The sequence below is a fragment of the Stegostoma tigrinum genome, chromosome 30, assembly GCF_030684315.1.
Source record: "Stegostoma tigrinum isolate sSteTig4 chromosome 30, sSteTig4.hap1, whole genome shotgun sequence".
Classification (NCBI taxonomy): domain Eukaryota; kingdom Metazoa; phylum Chordata; class Chondrichthyes; order Orectolobiformes; family Stegostomatidae; genus Stegostoma; species Stegostoma tigrinum.
The window spans coordinates 29,368,749-29,380,919 of record NC_081383.1 but is presented as its reverse complement, the minus strand read 5'-3'; the positions used below and the strand labels follow the sequence as shown (position 1 = coordinate 29,380,919).

The 12,171-nt window shown below is 41.4% G+C and overlaps 1 protein-coding gene and 1 long non-coding RNA gene across 2 annotated transcripts in view; one reads left to right on the top strand and one right to left on the bottom strand.

Annotated features, from left to right (window-relative positions):
- The window catches only part of malt2 (MALT paracaspase 2), a 47,229-nt gene extending 37,893 nt beyond the window's left edge, over positions 1-9,336 (bottom strand). The window contains exons 1-5 of the mRNA XM_059638625.1: positions 9,185-9,336; positions 8,263-8,441; positions 7,220-7,386; positions 3,433-3,590; positions 1,835-1,979 (exon numbers count right to left, since the gene is read on the bottom strand). Of these exons, the coding sequence (XP_059494608.1) occupies positions 1,835-1,979; positions 3,433-3,590; positions 7,220-7,386; positions 8,263-8,402 (610 nt within the window). The 5' untranslated portion in view covers positions 8,403-8,441; positions 9,185-9,336. The remainder of the gene's footprint in view (positions 1-1,834; positions 1,980-3,432; positions 3,591-7,219; positions 7,387-8,262; positions 8,442-9,184) is intronic.
- LOC132206101 (uncharacterized) overlaps positions 4,524-12,171 on the top strand; it is a 29,251-nt gene continuing 21,603 nt past the window's right edge. The window contains exon 1 of the long non-coding RNA XR_009442827.1: positions 4,524-4,597. This is a non-coding gene — a long non-coding RNA (uncharacterized LOC132206101). The remainder of the gene's footprint in view (positions 4,598-12,171) is intronic.

Sequence of the window (12,171 nt, the reverse complement as noted above, 5' to 3'; positions counted from 1 at the left end):
TCCCATCCTTTGTTATCAGCCCAACACTACCTCCTTTTGATCTTAAATCTCCCTTTGGAAACACTTAGAAACAAACTTCAATTATTACAGACATCAAGCAGTCATGTGCAAGAAGGAGTGGGTTTCAAGGTTAAAGAATCAGGTAGCAACTCTGATGGAAAATGACAGCATCAAACTACAGGATATGGAAAAGAGGAAGGAGCCAGTAGAGCTAAGAATATTGAGCTGCCATCACTGGTGGTATAGTCACTTCATAGTTTCTTAAAGCGACATTGATCTTTAATTGAGATCAACTAAATCAGCAAAGAGCAGGCACCATGTACTGCAGCAAGTACAGCATTTGCCCAACAAAAGACACTTTCTCCCTAATTGCACATCATTGTGGGGAGAAATCGCAACATTTTCACTGTTGTGTGCAGAATCCCAGTTCAACATGAAGGGAATTTGGCAAGCAATACGAAAATTACAGGTATGTTAAGCAAGCATGGCTCACTGCCTAAAACCAGTTACACTTTTGCTTTCTACCATCTTTTACGCAGGCTTAATATTCAAATTTGAACAAAATAGGCCGTGTGCACGAAGTTGGCCATGGCTGGTCAACATTGCAAGATTGCAACAATTGTGCTAGTTTGGGAAGGCTCTTCAAATTGAGTTTGCTTTCTTGATGCACAGACATGGCAAGTACATTTTGAAACTGTTTTCTGTAAAATGGTAATAAATAAATGCACAACAAAACTTGAAGTGCGTGTCAATGGGATTAGTAAATGTTTCAGTTTATTTTTTATTTAATTTGCCTTTACTTTAACTTGCTCACAGGTACAGAGTTGGGAACTCTTATTAGATGTTTACTTTTGGTGACAAACCAATTTTCAGCTGTTTCAAGTTTCAACAGTTAAATGCATCAGGACTTTCTGTGTAATAACATTCTTTAATGCAGCCCGATGTCCTGTTTGATGGAAGATTCAATTTTTGATTATGGAAAAGAATTTTAGTGTAAATTTGAAGTGGAACCTAGCCAGAGAAATTTCAAGTATATTTTTGATACACTAGGTGGAATCTTCTGTTTTCATCAAGTGTCTTGCTTGCTTGCCTGCTCAAAAGATAGTGAGACACCTGATCTGACTTTTCAGAGAAAGTCCCACTGTATCTTCCTCCAATTGGGCACTTCTGAGAGCCACTGTGGGTCTCTCTCCAAAATCAAGTCCCCGGGGAAGGAAATCCTGCCTAACGAGTGGTGTTGGCCATACAGAGGCTGGCACATCTTGTACTTGGTAGCACATTTGAGAAGGCTATGGCTGTTAATGGGAGGTCAGCCAACATCATGAAGACCAAGAAGTCAGGAAAAACGTTTTTTTAGAAGGATGGTTTTTCTGGGCTTAGGAACTGTGGAGAGAGGGGCAGGGAAGTTGGAAGCAAGGGAAAAGGTGGCTGTCAGTGATCACACACTGCCCTATGTCCACTCCCCCAAACAGTGCACAAATTAGTGCAGGTTGAAGGAAATGCCCTTCAACCAATTAGCAGCCTGCCTGCATAGGTTTGCCAGTCTTGGGGGCCAACTATTTATCATCTCACCTGAAGCTGGGATAACTACAGCCCCAGCAGGATTGGGAACTTAAATAGTCCTTAAATGGTCACTAATAGATCATTCCAGGACCTCAATGGGCAGTGGGCAAGAAAGCTGTCCTTGGCATTTCCTAATCAGAACATGATTTGGAGGGATTTTAGGATGTCATCACCTTCCTTCCAACATCCAGGCATGCTGCCTCTGGGACAGAAAGATTCCATGTAATTTCCCCACGGCAGAAACTCCACCCCCAGAGAATTTTGAACCTACCTGATGTTGGGCTGCTGGCCACTCTGAGCTGGACCCATTTGGAATATATGTACTGGGTTCCACAGTGAACCCTACAGACATACCAATCATTATCATGAAGGTTAACACAGTTAAACAGAAGCTCTGAGGAGTTTCCGCCCTTGACCTAGACAAAACAAATAAAATTTGAAGTGAAATTGAATTCTGTGACAATGCCCTTTGACAAACAATTAATATGGCAGCTGAGTGCAAGAAGAAAAGACATGAGAATAGGCATCCACTGACTGATCCTATTCCTCCCATTGCCGAGATGTAATCCATCCATCCATCACAGATTCTATCCCACCCATTTAAGCATCCTCACCAGGCCCCACACACGTCTTGTGCACAATATCTTTTATCTCAAACACTGCCTATACACCAACAAAAGTTTGCATTTATGTAGAATCTAAAGTATAAAACAAACCTAGTGTACTGCACATCACCAAACAAAAGATGAAACCAAGCTACATGAGGAGATACAAGAGCAGAAGGCCAATTAATTAAACAGGTAACTTTTAAGGAGAGCTTGAAAGGGAGAAAGTGAGATTGAAAGATGCAGAAATTGGAATGAGGATCTTCTGGATGATGCCAATCAATGTTCCTTCTGATTACTTTTCTGCTGTTCTAACCTTTGAGATCAAAGAAGCCCTTCCATCAACATCCGAGTAGCAGGAGCCATACAGCTTGGAGGGACCACTGGTGCCAATGGAAAACCATCTTAATACTGGAAACAGCAAACATGCAAATAGTCTGATTTTGACTCAGACAGTCACCAGGAAGAGGGACGGAGTCATTGGGCAGCAAATTGTTGCCAGCAAGAGCCAAATACATGGCTTCAGTCTTCACAATGTTTAATCAGGGGCAATTTCTGCTAATCCAGTACTGAATGTGGGATATGCAGTCTGACAATTTGGAGACAGTGGAGGAGCCAATGGAGGTGGTGGAGAGGTAGAACTGGGTCTCATTCATGCATATATGGAGATTAAGGCCATGTCTTTCAACAATATTTCCGTCAGCATTTACGTGAGAGATTGGAGCCAAGGAAAGGCAGTGGGAACAGAAGTCAATACAGGGGATTTCCTGGATGCAATTCGACAAGAATGGAATTTGGTGAGTACATTCCCAGCTGGATGAGAGTAAAGGATGTTTGGAAAAGGATTGGTTGCATTAATGGCTGAACACATGTTTAGGAGGGGCTTAGCCTATTTGCCAGTCACACATAGGGTGCCATTTGTCACTTTGAAGAGATCCATTTCAATGGTTCTGCAGGCCAGAAACCTGATGGAGGGATTGGAATGTAAACCACATGACCATGGACTTTACCTCACCCATATCGCATTGAACCAATACCTTTCTAGTACTTGTAGAATACAGGTCAATGTCTCATAATAATCTTGTCAGATATTATCTGCAGCAGAACTTATGCAAGTCTAGATCTTGTTTTAATGAGATATACCTCTGTTTCACAAGGGATCAGGTACTGCCTGTATATTCCAGCAATATGAAAGACTTATTTTGGCGGAATGTCCTGTTAGTTTCTACATTGAATAAAAGACGGCTGAGGTTATCACTCTTACCTCATGCTTTCCTCGAAACCACTGATACTGAAGACCTGGAGGCCCGATAGCTTGGCAGCACAGAGAGACCGTGTCTCCAACAATAGCGCTTTGTTGTTTGGGCTGTACAATGATTTGAAGAGTATCCGGGTTTGTAGAAAGGGCAGGCATCAGCAAACCTAACAAAACAAGACTGGAGATATCAAGAAGCTGTCCTTGTTTTCACCAAATCTCACCTACTTCAACGTTTAGTTTGGATCAACCCATAAATCCTGCCTCACCTTTCCGGCTGGCAGATCATTCAAAGCATTTCTCAATCTTTGGCTGGCAGATCTATACCAAAGTGTATACATTGTTTCCATTCTTGAGATGACAGCATATTGCCACATCTCAACTTTTATCCCATCACGATTTGCAGAGAGGGTGGTGATGGACTACATCCTCAAACCAGTTTTGGTAAAACATAGCTGCTTTCTCGACCAGTTCATACATCTGTTTCAAGTCAACCATTCTGATGTCAGTCTAGAATTACACATAGTCGAGACTGATAGGTTTCCCTCCCTATTTAATGCAGCAGTTCTGCAACAATCTCAAAGTCCCTCTTACGGACAACAAGCTTTTATTTCCAAATATTTAAAAATATAATTCAAGCTCTCAAAACTGTCACTGTGGGACATGGACGCTCTATTATGGATTATGAGCCCAATCTCCTATATTATTAGGCCTGTAACATAACAACTACACAGCCGTGACTATCCAGACAAAGGGCAGGGAGCAGACAGGCGACCCAAGGAGTACTCAGCAGATAGAATGTATCATCAGACAGGGTTGCTGAGGCCAAAATTCAAGCTAACTAAGAAACAGTTGTCTGCTCTGGGTACTCTGGAAAGATATGATCAAATAGGATTAAAGGCTTTTGTCTGAACTGACCTCACATAATGTTCTAGCTGTCCTGTCCTGATTCATTTTAACTGTGCCGCACATGGTGCAATGTATGCCCATGAGAAAAGTTTCAATTCCTAGTTTCAAGGGAATAAACTTGCAGAATGTTTCTAGAAACATTTTTGAAGCCGTTTCAATTCCTCTAGTTGTCTTTACTTTTCCACTTGTCATGCTCTGATTTTGTCTTTCATATTCTCGCCTTGGGATGGGGCATGTTGTAGAATGGACAGACACAGGATTTCAGGTACGTAACTCTTTGAAGTTTACATCATAAGTAGCCAGGGTGGTTAAGAAGGCATTTCGCATGCTTGCCTTCATTGGTCAGACCTTTGAAGTTAGTAGCTGGGACATCATGTTGAAGTTGTACAGGATGTTGGTGAGGCTTCTTCTGGAGTACTGTGTGCAGTTCTAATCATCCTGTTATAGGAAGGATATTATTAAGCTGAAGGCAATTCAGAGAAGATTTACCAGGATGTTGCCAGGAATAGAAGGTTTGAGTTATAAGGAGTAGCTGGATAGGCTGGAGGTATTTTCACTAGAGTGTCGGAAATTGTGAGGTACCCTAATAGAGGTTTATAAAATCATGAAGGATATAAATAAGGCGAATGGCAGCAAGTCTTTTCCAGTAGGGGGGTGATTTCAAGACTAGTCATAAGTTTAAGATGCAAAGAGAAAGATTTAAAACAGACATAACAGGCAAGTTTTTTTACAGTGGCTCATGTGTGGAATGAACCTCCATAGAAAGTGGAGGATGCAGGTACAGTTACAACTTTTAAAAGGCATTTAGACAAGTATATGAATAAGAAATGTTTCAAGCGATATGTGCCAACTGCAGGAGGGTAGGACTAGTTTAGTTTGGGATTATGGTCGGCATTGACTGGTTATGCCGACGGGTCTGTTTCTGTGCTGTATGATTCTATGACTCTCCAAACAGAAAGTATATATTTTTATGTATTTAGAGAGTGAAAGAGGGAGCTGTGACTCAGCAATGAATTGCCTTCAGGCACAGAATTCATGCTGATAACAAGGTCCGGCGCATGGAGCAAACCATAGTGTGTCTGGACTAGATGCCAAGGAAACCTAAGATAACAAAGTGTAGAGCTGAATGAACACAGCAGGCCAAGCAGCATCGTAGGAGCAGAAATGCTGACGTTTCGGGCCTAGGCCTTCATCAGAAAGGGTCTAGGCCCAAAACGCCAGCTTTTCTGCTCGGCCTGCTGTGTTTATCCAGATCTACACTTTGTTATCTCAGATTCTCCAGTGCCTATTATCTCTCCCAAGGAAACCTACACAGCTAAAGGTCATAATCTTCTGATGCACTCATCTTTCCCTACGAATAAAAGCTTTGTGTTGCAGTCAAAGGATGAGCCAAAGAGGTTCACAGCCAATGAAGCACTTTAAAAAAAAAGTAGCCCCACGGTAAGGAGGGAACTCTGCATTTGTTGCCACCTCAACTATGGGTGACGGGGGTTCACATTTTAGCAATGACGTCAGTGCCACCAACCTCCCATTCAAATGAGTTGGCAGGAAATAGTGGTGTGGGTAATGGACAAATCTGAGCACAAGTTCCCACAGAAATCAATGCAACAGTAACCAGAAAATTTGTAGACAGAATGGGCACAGGTTCATAGAACCTAGGACTTGGGGTGCATTGTTGGCTGGGATTCAAACAGAAGAGATGATTAATTCATTTCCTCTGCTTTACATGTTAGAGATTTGGCCAGTAGGGTTATCTGCAGCCAGTTCAACACTTGCCAGCTGCTTAATAATCGTGAACCCTGGATTAGTAGTTGTCACGTTAACAAGTATGTCACAGGCTTTTGGTTTGGTTCCAAATTTCCATTGTCAGGTGTTATCATGGAGGCACTGAACTCAAAGAGAAGCTGTTTATCATATTCATCCCATGCATAGACATTCATGCTAAGCACCAAGTGAAAGCAAGATCGCATTTATCTGCTGATAAGGTGCAGATGAATCAATTTCGATCTATCAGGCACAGGAGCAGGTCATTCAGTGCCTTGAGTCTCTTCCACCATTCGGTTAAATCTTAACTCCATCTGCCTGCTTTGACTCCATAACCTTTCATCGACTTGGTCATGAATCTCTCTTTAGACAGAGTTTAATAAACATGAGCATGCTCTTCAATTTAATTGAGCAAGAGAAAAGCACCCAATATTATATGACTGTACTTGTAAACAGTGAGGTAATTTTATCCAAAAATGGGTGAGTTTGGATTGGGTGGGATAATAAAATTAAATAAACTCTCAAACCCAAATCTAATTCACTTCAGAGGAGCAGGAAGCCTGACGTTTCGGGCCTAGTCTCCAGCATGTTAGTTCCTATTATCTCTAATTCACTTCAACTATTTTGAGTGAGGCAGAATTCAGACTGTGGAGTCAATCAGCTCTCAACAGCAAGGTCACTCATTTACAAAGTATAATGAGGCTGGGGGCCTCAGTTGTTATCTTGTCACAAGCTTTAAGCCCAGCTTGCAAGGTTTCTAGGGCATTGGGAAATACGGCAACTAAAGGGAGTTGAGAGCTCTTGCCTCGATGAGGTAAATGCTTTTCCAGCACTCCTTGTGGGCCAAGAGCAAGACGGTATCCTGTGCCTCTCAAATGTACTAGTTTTATAAGATTATGAGTAAATATCTTGTGTTGCTCATGATATGGCACAGAATCCATTATTCTGTAAGGGCGGGAATGGCAAATTCTGCTAAGTATTGGTTTCCCTTTGAGGTTATTGGATGTCTTTAAATGAATCATGGAGTAAGAATGAACTGCAGTGTCTGATCACTGCTGTCCGCTGAACTCTCAGATTCTGCTCAAAGTGTTTCACTCCGTGTCATCTCCATTATCTTACTCACCCATTGACATTAGGCACTGCAACGCCTCTGTATGGCCCATCTTACGTAGACAGCTGATTAGATAGTTCACTGAGCAGCCGCGATCAGCCAATAACTGGATAAAGTAGCGGCCTGGGCTTCCATCCGGCTCAAGAACCTTCAGTGAGCAGATCTCCAACTCATTCTCACTGTCAATAGATTTTCCTATAAATCATCAGTCAAATGGTCTGATTCTATGCTGTAATGTTCTATGATATAAACATAACTAAAGAACATTCAGGATAGGAACAAGTCATTAGCCTCAGCTAACCTATTCATTTTTTAAGGATATGAATCCTATCTATCCACCACATCCTTTAGTTCCATCTTCCTGTTACGTTTTTCAGCCCCATAGACCCAGCATAATTCATCAATTTCGTGACTATCTCGTATTCGGTTGTATTTTAAACTATCCACTTCAAAGTCTCCCTGATAAATTGCTTTACGTTTTGAAAAAAAGGAATTTCTTTTTCTTTTAATATCAAATTTTGTAACAAGTGTCCTAACATCTTATCCTTTCAATACAGTGATCAGCTAACTTGGTGTGGTGGAGTAGTAGTGTTGCTCACTCTGGGCTAAAAGCTCTGGATTTCAATCCACACCATGACTTGTTGGCCATGGAAGGTGAGCTTGTAAAATGGCCAAGCAGGTTTATGGCCAGCCTGTAAATCCCTCCAACAAACCTGATGGCAGGATGTGAGAGCAGGAGAATTTCCCTGTCAGCTATCCTGCAGCAGGTGATGACAAACCATTGTTGCACTTTGCCCATAAGCATGGGCCCAGTCTGACGGAAGTCCATGGCCCAACCCTCAGGAATGAAGATAGGATAAACATGGAGAATCCGGGACCTGCATTGATTAATATGGAAAGTAGGCGACGTGGGCAGATCATTCAGCTGCATCAGCCCAGATTCCAAACTTTGCCCTAAACCCTCTACTTGATAATCCTTCTTACTCCTTCAGAAGTTTCACAAACTACTTCTCAGTCATGTTTCAGTCTGTACTCGTCACCCAATGCAGGCTTACCTGCATTTAAACCGTCTGTCTGTGCCAATAACTTCAGCCAGTTTCCTCCATCCCTTCTTGGTGCAGTTGTCCAGAAATATGCTGAGCCTCCTCAGTGTCAGTTCCCCAAGACTATTTAATGGCAAACTCTGGTGGTCCATAGTTTCCCCTTCAATTTTTCAACAGAATGGCAAGGATTGCTGGAAATGCATTGGAAAAGCAATTGTGATAGCTGTGTCACCTTCCAACCAAGTACAAGAGAGGGATAAGGAAAGAAACCTGAAGCACAGCCTGAGCAGGAGTAATCTGTTGCATTAATGTTATCAAATTCAAACTATTAAAGAGTGGACAGGAAAAGATTGTTTTCCTTGGTTGGTGAATCAGCCATGATTGTTAGAAATAAGGAGTCAAGTTAGAAAAATCATTTCTCCAAATACAGTGTGCTTGTTCACCACAGGATATTCATGCAGAGGCTAGGGTTACCTAAAAGATAATGTAATCTGGATTCACAGAGGAATAATATAAAAGGATATGGAGCAAAGGGGAAAGAAATGTGTTTTACTTGAAGGGTCAGCATAAGCAGAGACAGAATGATCTGTAATTTACTAATTCTATGGTCTATCATTCTTTAGATAACAACTTACATAACTTATAAAACACAAGTTCAAAACATACAAATGATTCATTGGAAATAAAGAGCAGGTCACTTTTAAGCAATGAGAATTGCGCATTCAATATTAAACAGCACTCAATTTTGAACTTAGAAATCTAAAAATAACTACTAGAAATGTTTTAAACAACAACTGGCATCAAATTCCAAAATGCAAATATAATATATAACAATTACACATCAACAGATCAACACCAAAAACAGGCGTGCCATTCTTCTTTAACTGAGTACCTCTAGCACTTTTGAACTACAAAAGGATTTTAAAACCTGTACCTGGTTAACTGGTCTGGAAGCTGTCAAGATTCCGGTACAGAAGGTCTCCATGTAGGCCTACAGCTGGTTCATCTCCACATTGCCTATAAATTATTCACAGGATCTCAACTTGTCGCTGTAGTTAAAAAGTGCTGCTCGCTACACAAAAAGGAGAAGTGTATACAGGCATACAAACATGCATGCATCTGCGGATGTGAAACTCAGTTGCAGTTATAAAAACTCACTTCTGCTTTTCCATTTAAATGTTCCCCAAATTCACATACTGCGCAGCAATCTGCTTCCCATAAAGCAGAACATCAAGATTTGCGGGTTGTAAGATAACAGAATCAAATCTTCCGTGATGCTTTTACATGTTCTGTCTTTATTCTTTCGTGGGATGTGGCCAACAACACTAACTGACCTTGAAATAAACTGAGTCAACTACATTTCTGTGAATCTGGAGTCACAAGTAGGCCAGACCGGGTAAGGTTGGCAGATTTCCTTCCCTAAAGAACATTAATGAATCAGATGATTAGTGAATAGATGATGGTTTTTGTAGACACAATTATTTAGACTACTTTTAATTTAGACTTCATTAGTTGACTTTAATTTGTGATGCAATTTGAATTCATATCCCCTAGCATTAGCCTGAACTGCTGGATTACTAGTCTAGTGACATTATCATTACTCCAACATCTCTCCCAACATGCAAATAGCAGATTTTAATCACTGTTTCTAACTGAGTTAGCTGATCTCATTCCAGGGCAGAGTGGACAGGGAAGGAATACATAGCAAACTCAGTATCCCATTGAGCAGGATTGGAACTGTCTGAATTTGATCCTTGTTCTGTCAGGTTAGTTATGTTAACTACTGCCCTGATTCAGATAATCTAAATTAACACAGGATGAGACACTCAAACTGACGCCATCTGATCTATGTGGCTCAACACAGCATTTACCAGATGAGTCTCTGTGGAAGGATGGAAAATGAAAAATAATAAGATCTGCTGACTAATCAATTTTAGAAGAAGTTAACACAGGCAGAATGAATCAACAACTCTTGTGCGCAGTTCTTTCACTGCACAACTCTGAAAAACTCAGAAACGTGGGGAAAAAAGCAACCGTTACTTGTCCATTAACTTCAGCCACTCCAACTGGCCAATAATTTGCAAGCCCAATGAGACTAAACCATAAATCAAAACAGGACACTTTTGAGAGCAAATTTTTGGACGTTTGTTAAAGAAAAAAGTATAATTAAACTTGGAAAGATTACTTTTCCAGCTTCAACTGGTTTCTCAGTCTGTAGAAACACAGGTCATGTTCACACACTCAAGACACTGATCTCGATGTTGAGTGGACATTAACAGGCGATTCGTACTCCACAGCCTTCAAAGTCTGGCTAATAACAAAACCCAACTTTAAACTATGGTTGGCCATTGTGACAGAATACAGTCAAGCCTGGTATTTTCTAATGAAACTGTTCAGAGATGCTATTACACACTTTTGGAGCAAGTGGAGCTTGAACCCCAGTCTCCTTGACCAGGGGTTGGGACTCTACCTCTATATCACAAGATCCCAAAGAGTTGGGTTTTTGTTGTTTTGATAATTGATTCTAGTTGTTATAAATATGTATTTTTAAAAATAGATTATCTGGTTATCAGCACATTATTGTATTTGGGAGCTTGTTGGATGGAAATTGGCTGCGGCTTTTCTGACAACATATTTCCTAACCAACTTGTTCAGAGATGTTATTTACACACGTCTGAAATAGTTGGGACATGAACTCAAATTTCATGGCACAGAGGTAGGAACAGTACCTCACTCCCCCTAGCCTTTTTTATCAACCTGAGGGAGATGATAATTACATACATCTGAGACAGGTTGGGCTTGAATCTAGATGTTTTGGCTCAGGGATAGGAACTCTACTACTGTGCCGCAACAGCACAATAGTTCAAGTTAGATATTTTCTAATCAACCAGTTAAAACACAACCCTGGAGCAGGTGCAACTTGAACCGAGGTGTCATGGCTCAGAGGCAGGGACTCCACCACGTTCCCACAGAAGCCCAAAGATTCAGGCTAATCTTGACTTAACATTTTCTTTGTAATTCACTCATGGCAGATGGATGTAGCTGGCTGATCAGCAGTTATTGCTCCTGCTTAATTACCATTTAAAAGGTTTCGGTGAGCTGTCTTCTTGAACCGTTGCAAGTCCATCTTCTGTGGGCTGACCCACAAAGCCATTAGGGAGGGAATTCCAGGATTTTTACCCAATAACAGCGAAGGAATGGTGATATATTTTCAAGTCAGAATGCTGAGTGACTTGGAGGGGAACGCGTATATGGTGGTGATCCCATGCATCTGCTGCCCTTGTCGTTCTAGGTGAAAGTGGTCATGGGTTTGGAAGGAGCTGTCTAAGAATCTTTGGTGAATTTCTGCAGTATGTTTCGTAGGTAGTACACACTGCTGCTACTGAGCGTCAGTGGTGGAAGGAAGGATGCTCGTGAATGTGGAGTCAATCAGGCAGATTGTTTCGTCCTGGGTAGTGTCAAGATTCTTGAGTGTTGGTGCAGCTGCATTTGTTCCAGGCAAATGGGGAATATTCCACCACAATCCTGACTTGTACCTTATAGATGGTGGATAGGCTTTGTGGAGTCAGGAGGTGAGTTGCTCACTATATTACTCATAGCCTCTTACCTGCTTTTGTAGCTACTGTGTTTAAGTGGCAACTCCAGTTGAGTTTCTGGTAAACCCCAGATGTTGATAGTGAATGTAAAGGGGCATTGGTTAAATTGTCTCTTATTGGGCATGGTCATAGCCTGTCATTTGTGTGCCAAATGCTACTTGCCACTTCTCAGCCCAAGCCTGGAAGTCATCCAGGTCTTGGTGCATTTGAATATGGATTGTCCAAGTGTCAGAGGAACTGTGAATAGTGCTGAACATTGTGCAATCACTGGTGGACATTCCCACTTCAGACTTTATGATAGAGGGAAGGTCATCGATAAAGCAAC